The sequence below is a fragment of the Papaver somniferum genome, chromosome 10, assembly GCF_003573695.1.
Source record: "Papaver somniferum cultivar HN1 chromosome 10, ASM357369v1, whole genome shotgun sequence".
NCBI lineage: Eukaryota > Viridiplantae > Streptophyta > Magnoliopsida > Ranunculales > Papaveraceae > Papaver > Papaver somniferum.
In genome coordinates, this window is record NC_039367.1 from 143,502,562 (window position 1) to 143,517,665 (window position 15,104).

Sequence of the window (15,104 nt, forward strand, 5' to 3'; positions counted from 1 at the left end):
ATTACAGAAACAGAAGTTGTATTGTCTATTAAACAGATGGAATCTAACAGAGCACCGGGACCTGACGGCTTCCCTATTGAGTTCTACACGCATTTCTGGGATATTATAAAAGAGGACTTCATGAGCATGGTTCACTACTTCGACATTAATGGTTTCTTATTTTGGAGAACAAATAATACTTTTATCACTCTCATTCCGAAAAGAGATAATGTGGAGCTGGTGACCGACTATAGGCCGATAAGCTTGATCAATACTTGCTACAAGATTATCTCGCACGTTCTCTCTACAAGGCTTAAAAAGGTACTTCCCCATGTTATATCGAATACACAAAATGCATTTGTGCAAAACAGACAAATTATAGATAGTATATTATTGGCAAATGAATGCATTGATTCTAAGCTGAGGGAGGGCTCGAATGGGTGGATGTTCAAATTGGATATAGAGAAGGCATATGACAAAGTAAACTGGGAATATTTAGACATTATCATGAGCAAAATGGGAATGGGTCAGAAATGGAGAAGGTGGATCAAGACTCTAGTATCGACTGCACACTTCTCTATTCTCCTCAATGGGACGCCTGGGAATCAATTCAAGAGTACTAGAGGGTTGCGACAGGGTGACCCTCTATCCCCTTTCCTTTTCACTATGGTTATGGAGGGACTATGCAATATGGTACAAAAACTGGAAGTTACTGGGGTATACAAAGGTTTCAAAGTCAAGCCAAATGGAACACAACTGTCACACCTTTTGTTTGCAGACGATACAATCTTCTTCTCTAGTGATGATGCTGAACAAATTCTTAACATTCGAGCTCTTCTTATTTGCTTTGAAATCAGTTCGGGACTTAGTATCAATCCAATGAAGAGTTCGGCAATCAAGTTTGGAAATACAAACTCGGACGACATTGTTGAGACTGGTCTTGGCTGCATTTTCCAGGAGTTACCTGTTATGTATCTTGGAATGCCAACAGGTGCCCAGTATAGACACAAGAATATTTGGGACTCGGTTATAGAGCATATGGAGAAGAAACTACAGTCTTGGCAAGGGAGTCTTTTATCTTATGGTGGAAGATTGGTTTTAATCAAAAGTGTTTTAAGCACACTTGTCATATACCTCATGTCAGTTTATTCGATGCCGGCGTCAGTCGAGAAAAAACTTAACAAGATCATGCGGAACTTTCTATGGGGTAGTGACACAAACAACAAGAAGAAATATGCTTTGGTTTCATTTGAAAAGGTGTGTATGGAAAAAGAATATGGTGGGCTTGGCATTAGACAGTTGCGGGTTATGAATGATGCGTTATTGTGCAAATGGTGCTGGAGGTTTACGAATGAAGAAGAATCACTGTGGAGAGTCCTTACTAAAGAGAAGTATGGGCTTACGAAGAATAAAAGGGATATAAGGAATATTAGATCATCATATGGTAGTTCGGTTTGGAAAGGTGTCAACATGAGATTGCAAAAATTCATGGAGGGGATCAGATATTGCATTGGCAAGGGAAATAGGACTCTATTCTGGACAGATCAGTGGATCGGCGATCTCAAGCTTCAGATAGAATTTCCCAACCTGTTCAGAGTATCAAGGAAAAAAGACCACAACATTGATAAGTTCTATTCTATAACTGACGGCAACATCAGTTGGAATTTAGACTTAAGAAGAAGACTTACTGATGAGGAGATTCAGGAAGCGGTGAGACTCACAACTCTTTTGGAAACAATAGTTATCAGTGACAATGAGGATACAAGGGTTTGGAAACACACGAAAGATGGGACTTTCACTGTTCGATCTTGCTACAAAGTATTGGCTCATAAAGAAAATACGGTGTTTCCTCATAGGGCTGTTTGGAATAGTAAGGTACCATCTAAAGTTACTTTTTTCACTTGGTTGGTACACCACAATTCCATTCTTACCCAGGATGTACTTAAAAAGAGAGGTCGATGCTTGGTAAATAGATGCAACATGTGTAAAATGGAGGAAGAATCTATTAATCATTTATTCTTGCATTGTACTGAGGCAACCGAAGTGTGGAGATATTTCTACAAAGCATTCGGAGCGGATTGGGTTCAGGGAAGAGATATTAGCATGGTATTTCTTGAAACAAAAACTAGAGTCTTCACAAGAAAAGGAAATTTTATATGGAACGTGCTTCCATTTGCTATTTGTTGGGGAATTTGGAAGGAGAGGAACCAAAGAACTTTTAATGATAAGGAAATCCTTGTATATAATCTCATTCTGGAAATCAAAGCCGATAATCTATACTGGGCTCAGCCAACGGGAGTGTTAGATGGAGTACACTTTGAAGACCTTGCTCTTAGATGGGAGGAACTAGTAAGAGAGTGAAGAGTTGAGTGCTTGTAATGGATTTCACTGAGGATTGTTCATTTGTTTGTGGTGTTTGGGTTCTCAATTGTATTATTCTTTATTACTTATCAATATAATTATCTATTTTTGCTGATCAAAAAAAAAAAATATCTTATATCTTCATTGGATTCCTTACTATGTATCAAGATTTTAAATTCAGGCGATAAAGATGCAGATACAAAAAGATGTAACCAGTGGACATAAATGAAAAGCCAATGGAGGACAAGATGAAAGAAAAAAGTTGTACAGAAAAGTCAATAAAATATCAATTAATGTAAAATGGCATCCCAGTTGATGTGCCGGCTGCCTAAAATATAACCATTAGGTTAATATCCTAATCAAATGTATTGAGCAGAGTTCTTCATGCGTTCAAAGATTCTTAGATTCCTCATTTCCTCTCAAGCCAAATGCATTAACAAGCAAGGCACACCCAAAATAGATGTTTTTATTTATTTTTTGTAGCATATATTATACATCACTAGATTTTTTGCCCGTGCTCCGCATCGGGCCATTTCTTGTTTAATTTTAACTTGGTATTGGCGGGTCTTCTTCTCACCCCATGGCAATGTATTTCTTACTTGGTGTGTGGGGGGCTTCGCCTCGTCCCATGTCAATGCATTATTAACTTGACCCCTCCCCGTGGTGATGCATTTACTTAGTGTGCGCGGGGCTTCGCTCGTCCCGTGTCGATGTATTTTTAATCTAGTGTGCGCGGAGGTTTCCCTATCTCCTGGCACTGTATATTTTATTCAGTTTGGCGGGGCCAATACATTAAATAGGTGAAGAAAAGATATAAAATATGTATAAAGTATTACCTTTTATTTTCGTTAAAAATATGGATGAAATATGTGGGATTTTTTGTTGATGAAATAGTAGTTATATAGTAATCCTTATCTTTCAAGGTAATGATTATCTATTAGCTTTTTAATTTTAACGTCATCTAGATTTTGTGCCCCAGCTTCGTGTCGGGAGTTGGACAGTTCCTCTATATTAACTTATTGGCTTTCGTATTATACCTCTATAATAATTTTCTAGATTATTTTATTATTATTTTTTAAATGTCCCTCAAAATTTATTTTCTGTTTGTTAATATGGATCGCCGTTTTTTTATTTTTCACTGTATTTTCTTTTATTGCCTGTGCGATCTGGATGCTCCCACCAATTATAATCCGTCGAAATATTAAATCTCAGATATAAGTCGATGTATCTAAAGTTTAAATCAACTGTATACGATCAAAAGTTTAAATTAACTAATTAATTAAAAATTCTCCTCGTCGTGAATAGGCTAAAAGAATATTGATTTTGTCATATGAAAAGTCAAAGGGCGGATAAAATTGGCCAGTTGAGTCAAAAAAATAGATGAAGTTGGTCGGATGGCTTATGATAAGCCAAAGGACGACTGAGATCAGCCGAGTGCGTTTCGACGATTTAGATTATGCCTTGGCCTATCCATAATTATGCGTTGGCCCATCCATAACAATGCCGGTCTACTATTATTTCCTGTATAACACCTACGAACCAATACTGACCGGTGCGACCCTTTTCCCCCGATATATAGTCAGGTCCACTAATATAAGCTTAAATTAAAGAAAAAAAAAATCTTTTTTTTGAATGAACAGGAGAGACTCTCCTAATTTCCTATATTAATTATGATTGTTTACATCCATCAAATACATACAAATTGAGATACATGAATAAACATAAAAATACAAAAATATTAAAAACATGTATTTTGTTGAGGAGATCGGTTTAGGGATGGTGTGAAATTTCAGATTCCACCATTTGAAATTTACTTCAATTTTCTTCATTGAGAAATTTTTGTCTTCTTCACTAAGACTAAATGCTCATGTAGAGAAGTGATTTGCACAATATATCGAAATCCCTATCATATCCCATCACCATGCATCTTCATAAACATGTGGATCTACGTTAAATTGATGTGAACCGTCTTCATATGTATGCTTGAAACTATTATGACAATCAATAGAAATGCCTTGAAGGCTATATGAAATTATTATGGAGATATATAATAAGTAATCTAATCGCCTAAAACAGGTCATTAGATGTGATAATCATCTAAATAGGGATTATAATTTATTATAGATATATATTTACATACTAATAGGAAGATTTACCCGGAAAATCCGAGTAAATATAGGTTGAAAATAATGGAGAAGAAGAAGTTTCAGAGAGTTTTTCTTTTTTTTTTTTCTTTGGAAGAAACGGTTATTGGGGAGATCCAAGAAGAAGAAAAAAATATATACATTATGAGTTAATTTCTTAATCTCGCTTCATATACAAAATCTAGTGAATTTTAACAAACCGCCACACTTCCAATTTTATGTTTAAGAAACTACCACCGTTTTTTTCAAAATTTATTAAATGCCACAATTGTTAGTGTTTCCGTTTGGACCCACCTAATTGGTAAAAAGTTCGATGACCAGGTCAAGATTCTTACACCTATCTATATATCGACGGCTCAAGATTAGCTTCACGAGATTACTACACGTGTAGTGTGTTAATTTACTATCCTATCCTTCAAGGAAATGAAACCACACCAAGGCTTTTAGTTTCTCATTTTTCATTTCGTTCTCTCCGTTCCATCTGAGAAACTTAGGTTAGAGAAAACTAGGGTTCTACAGAGGGATTTGGTTTAGGTTGTGAATCTGAGTAAAGGGTTTCAGTAAAGTTCAAGATGAAGAAGAAGAAGAAGAATGGGAAGAACAACCAGTTGTATGTTTTACTAAAACCCTAACTTCGTTATTCTCGATTTCTGAAGAAACCAATCTTTTTTTCATCTTCTTTTTTTCTTATTTTTATTTTGTTACTTAAATCGATATTGTTGCATGTTAGAGTTTGAATCAAAGCATGAGTTGATGTTTGGTTTGATTGTTTTCTGATTTTTAATTAGGGTTTAATTTTCTCTGAAATTTTTTGGTAATTTTTAATTAGGGTTTGATTGTTTCAGTAAAGTTCTAGTGAATCGAAGCATGAGTTCAATTTTTGAAGATTATTTTTAATTAGGGTTTGATTGTTTGATATGTAATGTAAGTAGGGCTTAAATTTGGGGGTTTTGTATGATTAGGGTTTAAAATGTTGGATTTGAGATATTAGTGTTTAAATTTTGGGAATTTGTATGATTAGGGTTTAAATTGTAGGATTTCAGTTCTTAGAAATTTGGGGGTTTACTGAAGTATATTTGTTTACTTATGATGCAGTGATGAAACATATTATCCGTATAGAGACATCAGCGCGTTGGTTATGGACAATAATATGACTTTGTACTTCCCTCACATGGATATAGAAAATTTTGACCTCAAGGAATTTGAGCAGATGTTGCGTGTTAAGTTGTGCCTTCTTGAAAATGAAATTCCTAGTTTATATTGGATGATAGAACCATGTTTGCCTGAGATTATGGATAATAATGAGGAATGGTTTAATTTTTGGGAGCATGCAGTACCTGACGATAAAGGATTTATATTTTTACATTTGAAGATATTAAACTGAATTTGGGAATGCCAATGACTTCATTCAGGCTGCAATGGAACAACCAGTGATAGTAATTGATGAGACTCCAAAGAAGTCCCATAACAGGATTGCTAAAAAGCCAGTTTCAAAGGAAAAGTCTATAAGGAGATCACCAGACAAGACTGTAAGGAGATCACCAAGATTGCAAGCTCAGTCAAAGTTTGAAAACTCAAATGGAGGAGTACCTAGGAAATTGTTTGTGGATTTGTTAAATGAAATGGAATCTCAGGTTATTTTTGCCTTAGTCAAGCCAGTGTTGTGGGTTCTAGCAATGTACCAATTCAAGTGACTAAAAACTTTAACCATGATTACTGGGTTGATGCAGTCAACAAGACTGATGCAGTGAACCAGACTAATGCAGTGAACAACAACGATGCAGGCAACAACTGAATGGGTATGGGAAGATAAGGTAGATTTATAAACTTTATTGTATGTAGTGCATTTACTTTTCAAGATATTATTTATTTATTTTTCTCTTTTTCCTATTTAAGAATCAAACCCTTTAGGGTTTCATTACTTTAACTTTCTCATTTCTTTTCTCTTCTTCTGGCAGGCAACCATGAACATCAACTTAAAGCCTCCTCCTTATCAGAGAAAAACTGGAAGACAAGCAAAGAAGAGGAAGAGAATTTATGATGAACCTGAAACTATGGTGAAGAAAAGGAAGTGTGAAAAATGTGGATCTACTGCTGGTCACAACAAGAGAACCTGTGTTGGTGGTGATGTTGGTAAAAACCAAACTGGATTCAAGCCAAGCACTGAGTATGATGCTGCAAACTGCACCTTCACACAGAGAGATCATCCTGAAAGTAGCACTGCAAGGAGTAAAGCCAAGGTGAAAAAATCTAGAGGTACATCATCATTTGTTGGTGAGTCATCTGCAGGACCTAGCACTCAAGGAAGACCACCAGCATGACCTAACACTCATGGATCTACACAAGATAATCAAAATTTCAGTCAGAACTTTGCAGGTATTGGATCTGTCAGTCAACATGTCTCTGTCACAAAGGGAAAGCAAACCAAGGCTAACAAGACTAGGAAGTAGAAGTGTGTGTGGTTTATTGTTTGTTTTAGATATTTTGTGGACAAGTATGCAGGTGTTGGTTAGTTTTTTTGGTTGCTTTAGACACTGATTCTGGTCTGGACATGTATATGTATCAGAAATCAGTTTTATTTTGATGGGATAATCTTGCTTTATGAATGAAAATGATATTAGTTAAGAACTGATTTTCAGATTGCATGTTAATTGTCTTTTCAAGTTCATTTTTGCATATTCTCAGATGCATTGATGATTTGCATTGTTCTTTGTAGCATTCTTGTTTATGCAGTGGGCATTTACTGTAGCAATGTCTCTCTTATCCAAAAGCACAACAACAATTCTCTTTAGATAGCTTGATGATCTTGGATTTGAGTGGATCAATGGCAGAAAAGTAAGGAGAATTAGGAATTGGATTCAGGTTAACTCGTTTTTTTCACGTGCACCGAGTCGCGAGTTAACTGTCTACTCAATCACTGGTTAACTCGTTCCAGTTAACTGATTCAGAGACTTCAATGTCATTTTATGATGCTGATTTAATGCCACATATGCACTAACGGAAACTAACGCCAGTTAACTGTTTTCTCAAAAAAAACGTGGCTGAAAAAGTCAAGAGTGTGGCATTTAACAAACTTTGAAAAAAAAACGGTGGCATTTTCTTAAACATGAAATAGGAAGTGTGGCACTTTATTAAAATCCCCAAAATTTGTACATTAAGCCTCGACCCAGCTGGCATCAGCTCTGACCGCCAATAACACCTGACCCTATCTGTGCTCCAACTAAAGCTACAAGTCTCTTTTGCACCGTGAATAGTGGTGCTTCCAACACTTTCCTTTCCTTTCCTTCTGTGAATAGTGGTGCTTCCAACATCACCTTATTTTCTCATGAAATTAGTTTAAAGCGTATCTTCCTCCTATTTGTCTTCTACAACATATATTCAGCAGTTGAATCCACCTGGCAAGTTGGAGTACTTCATAACACCTGAGGCGAATATTTTTGAGACGTTAAGTAGTATCTAATTGATGCTTGGAGCTGTGATGCGTGATTATCTTTTTAAAGGTTTAACGGAAGTATGGTCTACCTCTAACGGTGTTACTAACGTACGGTTATGTATTTGGTATAAAGACGGTGTAAAGACAATATTGAGGTTAAAATTCTGATAGAAGTGTTGTCCACCTACTTTTTTGTTGACGTCGTTACTAACTAACCGTTAAGTATTTGATGTAAGCAAAGTGTAACCCAATTTTTAATATTTCAACCAATAGAATTATGCCAAGTGTTCTCACCATAACTTCTACATTAGAAAAGATATATCTCAGCTAATAGGAGAAGAGGGTTTCATCACCGTTCAATGTGAGAGCCTATTTTGTCAAGGCTTTTAAGGAGGAAGATGTACCAAGAATCATCATGTACTGATGAGGTTTGTTCTGGATTACTTTTGGATTTTTACACAGGTAATCGGTGGGTGCGTACTGTTGATGAAAGGATCAAGACGTCCAACCGAGTAAGAGGATGGAACAGCTGCAAAAAAAATAAAAATAAAAAAAATCCTATAGACACCTGGAATGATTTGGGTAACTTTTTACACTGATACTGATCAAGCTGCGGTGCGTATGCACCGGGTTAGAAGCTTGTTTATACATAAAACAGAATAAGGATTAATATCCGGTTATGACTATCCTTAGCTAACAAAGCTAAAGGAAAATCACCTATTTAGGAATCTTAGGGTTTCCTAGTCAATCTAAAAGACTAATGTGAATGTGATTGCTCCTTGATCATCAAACATAGCTCCAAACACGGAATTTCGGCATGCATTTGAAAGTGTTTTTGCGGTTGATTCAAAAATTTGGTCACCTACATTTAACCTCACCTTGTCTAAAAACGTTTTGTTTTCAAAGAAAATCTCAAGATTGAGCAAGTATGTTGCCTAAAACGTTTTGCCTGCTGATGTCCTTGGTATATCTACACGGTTGCAGTCTGTACTCCGCAACATGGATGCAATGGTAATAATGACGAATTAAATCCAGATACCCATAAAAGTAAAAACCCATCATTTTCTCAGCTACATCAATAACTGACCAAATTTGTCATTCATTTCCATACTAAAATCTTCTACTAATAGAAGACACGATCAGCTGACCACCAAGCCTCAGAAACCCTTTCACTTCCTTTTCATATTTCTCCAAAGATTCATTCCCATCACTTCATCATTCTTCCAGGTACTCTATATCTTTTCCAAGCTAACATTTTGAATGACTACTATATTGTGTGTAGTTTGTACCACTTATCTGATTGCTATTTTTGTTTTGTTTAATTGTGTTGTTCTACAACAGGGATGGTGCACTTACCAAAGGGAATCCTATCAGACATCCTTGTTCGGCTTCCAATCAAGTCGGTTTCGCGATTCAGGTGCGTAGACAAAGCATGGTGCAAGTTACTGAGAACTCCTGATTTTCTTAAAATGCGTCAGAAACATGCTATAGAAAAGAATGTGGATGTTGGTCTCATGCTTCATCATTACAATGAAATTTGTATTTTAAATTATGATTCATCATCGTCTATTTGCATTGTGAAAAACCAAGGTAAATTTAACCATGATAATATTGAGTTTTTTGGATGTTGTAATGGCCTGGTACTTCTAAGGCGTGTTAATAAGGATTGCTCGTACATCATTACCCTTTGGAATCCAGCTACCGACGAATATAGGAATTTACCGCATCCGTTATATGAATTTGAGGACCAAATTGAGGATATCGAGTATGGAATTGGTTATGATAACCGGCTTGAGGATTATAAAGTGGTAAGTATTGCGTTACCTGACGAAGATCACATTGAGGTTCAGGTCTATACATTAAAATCCAATTCATGGAGGAGACTTGAGAATTCGAACTTGTTGTACTGTGTTGATCAACTTATTAATCGAGGCACAGCAGATATGTCTCGACTGCCTGTTGATGGAGCTATTTACTGGATAGCAGAAACTGAAACTAAGACTTCGCCATCCGTAGACTATGAAGTAATTGTTTCTTTTGATATCGAGACAGAGCAGTTTGATGAAATGCCGTTCCCTGACTTGTTCGATGAAAGTTATGACACGAATTTGTGTGTTTTAGGAAGATCTCTTTGCTTACTTGGTGTCAATACTGACATAATGGCAACTGCAAGATGAAACTTAGCTTATATAAAGACAACTCTCTTTATTGATGTTTATAAAATCTATCAAAACTAAACAAAAGCTCTAATCTTGCTCATATGATCAACCACAACTTTGGTGATCATATATATATAGAACAATGAATTTCTTTTCCTAGTCCTATTACCTTATTACATGTCTTTCCTTTTCTTAGAACTAGATGACTTCTAATTCCCTTAGGATTACATCAATTTCCTAATCTTGTCCTAACCATCTTGTTAGTGACTTCTATGTTGAAGTTTAACCAACATTCTCCCCGTTAAGCTTCAACCTTACCCGTGACATATCTTGTACTCCAATCAATTGTCTCATTTCTTCAAACTTGATCCGAGCTAATACCTTTGTCAATATATCTTCTTTCTGCTCAGTTCCTGGTATGTGTTCAACGTTGATGATCTCCTTCTCGATACATTCTCGTATGAAATGATACCTTTTGTGAATGTGTTTCGTCTTCCCATGAAACACTGGATTTTTAGTGAGTGCAATTGCAGACTTATTATCAATCTTGATGAGAACTTTTTCAGGTTCTCTTCATTTGATTTCACTCAACAGTTCTTGAAGACATATTGATTGTTTAGTTGCTTCTGTTGCGGCCATGAACTCAGCTTCGCATGATGACAGAGCTACTGTGTCTTGCTTCTGTGAGCACCATGTGATAGGTGCATCTCCTAGGTAGAAGATATGACCTGTCGCACTCCTTCCATCATCTTGATCAATATTATGACTGTTGTCACTATACCCAACAATTCCTTTTGATCCTCCTCGACCATACTTCAATCCATAGCTGATTGTTCCTCTTAGATATCTCAATATCTGCTTTATTACATCACCATGAGATTTGCGTGGACTCTGCATATAACGGCTTGCTACTCCCACTGAGAAAGCCAAGTCTGGTCTTGTGTGTAACAAGTACCTAAGACACCCAACATTTCTTCTATAACACGTTGAATCAATCTCTGCTTCTTCTTGATTAACATCATTGTTTCCATTGGTATTGATGATTATGGGTCCTTCGCCTTCATCAATTACTTGACCCCATCTCATGTGAAGCATTCCTGGATCCCTACTTGGTCCATCATTAGTTTCTTTCCAGTTCCAGTTTGCTTTTTCATCGAATACCACATCTCGACTGACTATTACTCTTTTCGTTGTTGGATTGAATAATCTGTAAGCTTTGGATCCAGGCTCAACTCCTAGATGCACAAGAGTTTGAGATCGATCATCCAGTTTCTTAAGAGTTGCAGAATCAACTTTTGCGTATGCATGCTTTGCAACCAAACACTCTTAAATGATCTATGGTTGGTTTTCTCTTTCGAAAACTTTCATATGGAGTCATGTCTTTCAGAGCTTTCGTAGGTATCCTGTTTATTAGGTATGTGGAGTGTCATACAGCTTCTCCCCATAGATAATTAGGTACTTTCATAGCCTTTAAAGAACTACTTGTCATCTCCATTAGAGTCTTGTTTCTCCTCTCCACCACTCCGTTTTGTTGTGGTGTATATGGTGTTTTGAGTTTCCTTTTGATTCCATTTGACTCACAGAACTTGTTGAACTCTAAGGAAGTGAACTCTCGTCCTCTATCAGTTCTAAGCATTTTGACCTCCTCTTTTAACTTTTTTTCTATCAGATTTCTGAAAGCTTTGAATCTGTCAAATTCTTCACTCTTTTCTTTCATAAGAATAGACCACATATATCTTGAGAAGTCATCTATAATAACAAATATGTATTTGTTATTTGCGAGGGTTTGTGGTGTAATAGGACCACATAAATCAGCATGAATAAGCTCTAATGGCTTTGAGGCTCTGAATGTTGTTGCTTTTGGAAAACCTTGACGCGTTTGTTTCCCAACTAAACATGATCCACAGATCCTTGATTCATCGTTTATCTGTGGTAGCCCTTGAATCATCTTGTTCTGAGACATAGTTTTTAAGGTTCTGAAACTTACGTGTCCTAACCTTGCGTGCCACTTCCATGTCTGATCATCCAGTCTCATATGCAGACACAATGGCCTTCCAATCATAAGACTTATCTTGTAGAGTCTATTCTGTGAGCGTGAGACTCTAACTAAAAGTCTTCCTCTTGGGTCATGAACTGTTATATAATCTTGTGGCATTCTAACATCACATCCAACTTCTGTAGCTTGTCCTAAACTTAGAATGTTGCTTTGTAAGTTTGGGATGAAGTAGATGTTTGTGACAAGCTTCTGTTCTCCGGTCTTGATCTGAAATATAATTGATCCTTTTCCTTCAATTTCTACAGAAGATCCATCCCCAAACTTCACTTGTCCTTTCATTTTCTCATTGAGTTCAGAAAAGTAGTGTCTCTTACCAGTCATATGATTGCTGGCTCCATTATCTAAATACCATATTCCTTCTTCTCCATCCTTTGATTCGTAGTTCTTTGGTATTAGTTTCCCTTCGTTTAAGAATACAACTTCGTGCATGAAAAGAGTTGTATCTGCTTCCCTTGTTTCATTCTTGTTTGCTTCTTCCATCTTTTGTATTCTTTCAGGGCATAGAGAGAAGTGTCCTGGTTTATCACATCTATAACAAATAATGTTTGATCTATCCTTCTTTTCTTTCCCTTGGTTTTGATCATTCTGACTTGTTGTTCTATCTTGTGAGTTGAACCTTCCTCCCCTTTCTAGGCCTCTGTATCCTCTACCACCTCTTCCACGACCTATTCCTCTTGTCGCAGAGTTTTGTTGGTAAGAGTTTGTGTACAAGAGTTTTCCTTGAGTTTCTTCATTATTTTCTTCATCAAGGATTCTCTCTTCATATGCTTTCAATCTTCCAATTATATCTTCATAGCTAGTCTTCTTTAAATATAAGACTTGTTCGAGAGAAGCTATGATATGAATATACTTGGATCTTGGTAAACTATTGAGAAACTTCTTTACCAGTTTATCTTCATCAATGGATTGTCCAAGTGACGCAGCTTTTGAGGCTATCTCTGATAGCTTTCCTGCTAAGCTATCGATAGTATCAGTGTCTTTCATCTTCACTCTTTCAAATTCAGACATTAAGGTTTGCAGACGGGCTTCTTTAACTCGATCAGCTCCGAGATTACGTGCCTTTATTGCATCCCACATTTTCTTTGAAGTTTCCTGTTCACCAACTTGTAGAACAAGACATTCTGGTATTGCTTGAAAGAGTAATCCAATGGCAACATTGTTTTTGTCTGGGTCCAATGTACCAGAATCAATTGTTTCCCAAACTTTGTAGATTTTCATCAGTACCTTCATTCTCATGGCCCATACTGTGTATTTTGTGGCGTTGAGGATTGGAACTTGTATTGATGGTGGCGTGAACTGTTTTACACCCACAATGGTGGTTTCGTTTTCCATGGCTCAGAAACAAGCTCTGATACCAATTAATGGCAACTACAATATGAAACTTAGCTTATATAAAGACAACTCTCTTTATTGATGTTTAGAAAATCTCTCAAAACTAAACACAATCTCTAATCTTGCTCATATGATCAACCACAACTTTGGTGATCATATATCTATAGAACTATGAATTCCTTTTACTAGTCCTATTACCTTATTACATGTCTTTCCTTTTCTTAAAACTAGATGACTTCTAATTCCCTTAGGATTACATCAACTTCCTAATCTTGTCCTAACCAGCTTGTTAGTGACTTCTATGTTGAAGTTTAACCAACATGACATTGGTTCTGCAGCTTTGTGGGAGTGGAAGCTTAATGGAGTGAAAAAATCAGGGACCAAGCTTTTTACCATGGACTTGCAAAAATATTTTGGTGGGTTGCTTATTGATTTGATGCCGTTACTGTCTTTGAAGAATGGTGAGATTTTTGTTACGAATAGACATAGAAACAGGTTCTCAAATCGTCTTATATGACCCAAAGCACGACACCATTAAAATTCTTATGGATGTGGATGAGGGTTTGATAGGTTGCTACCCTCACCATACTTCTATCTATGTGGAGTGCGAAGTGTCACTTGACACATGTACTTATCTGCGGAACATAATGATGGATGACCCAGACAAAGTATGTAGCAGAAAGAAACATGGCGATGGATATGATAATGAACAAGAGGGTACCGAGAATGCAAAGAAGAAAATAAAGAAAATATGAGTCTTATGAAGTTATTTATTTCTTCACTGCAACTTTTCTTCCGTTAATAATCAGTACGTAGAAGTCCTATATCATCTTACCAAACTTGGGTATTTTTTCGTAGTCTTTTACTGTTTTCTTTTTGGCCCACCTTTGAACAAGTTATCTTACTGTAGTTTTGATCCGTTTTCTTGTCATCGATTACTTGTCTGCATGGAGCTAATTCCAATCTAACTAGGCACTCAAGTTAACGTCGAATACTCATTAGCTTGCAATTGTGCTGCTCAATGAAACACTGAACTGACGCGCCGCATAGGCAGACCAGATGTATCCTTGGGCGAGACCATTTAAAACCCCAAATTTATTTTACCAGCATGCCTCGATCCAAAAACGTATTCTTTGGATGAATATGTGAATAACAGAAACATAATTTATTAACTTTTCTCAAATAGTTTTTCATACATTGAACATCAAACTATAAAAATCTCAATCAAGAACATAGCCATCATTGGGGATGACTTAAAGCATAACAAACTGCTTTGAGAATATCTGCATAATTAAAGAATTCACTATTTTCCTTTGTCAAGAGATATGGAGTCGGTCGATATGTATCGAAGGATTTTTCGCAAGCTGTTGCATACCTTTGAATCCTACCTGCTAATTCAGTCATTGCATCGAGATTATCCGCCTTATAATAACTACAGAAATCATTAAAATCACCGAGGCAAGACCAATAAAGTTTATGACACTGCCGAAGGTGATACTCCTCGGCGACATCAGTTGATTTTGAAATCAAATCAGTTGTAAGATCATATATAGCTGTGGCATTTCGTTTTGCACCATCACTTATAGCATCTGCAACCACAGTAATATTTGCATGCGATATATCGGGAATTCTTCCAAGAA

At 36.5% G+C, this 15,104-nt stretch overlaps 1 protein-coding gene across 1 annotated transcript; it reads left to right on the forward strand.

Moving 5' to 3' along the window:
* Positions 1 to 8,315: 8,315 nt before the first annotated feature.
* Positions 8,316 to 10,094, forward strand: LOC113316390 (F-box/kelch-repeat protein At3g06240-like). The gene is made up of 2 exons (XM_026564580.1): positions 8,316 to 8,379; positions 9,259 to 10,094. The coding sequence occupies exons 1-2, from the start codon at positions 8,316 to 8,318 to the stop codon at positions 10,092 to 10,094; spliced, it is 900 nt and encodes a 299-aa protein (XP_026420365.1).
* The last annotated feature ends 5,010 nt before the right edge of the window (positions 10,095 to 15,104 follow it).

What these genes read in the sequence shown, in the direction of transcription:
- LOC113316390 (XM_026564580.1), top strand. Translation starts at nt 8,316, where the DNA reads ATGTACCAAGAATCATCATGTACTGATGAGGTTTGTTCTGGATTACTT. An exon ending in ACTTTTGGATTTTTACACAG is followed by an intron (nt 8,380 to 9,258) that starts GTAATCGGTGGG and finishes GTTCTACAACAG; the next exon opens with GGATGGTGCACTTACCAAAG.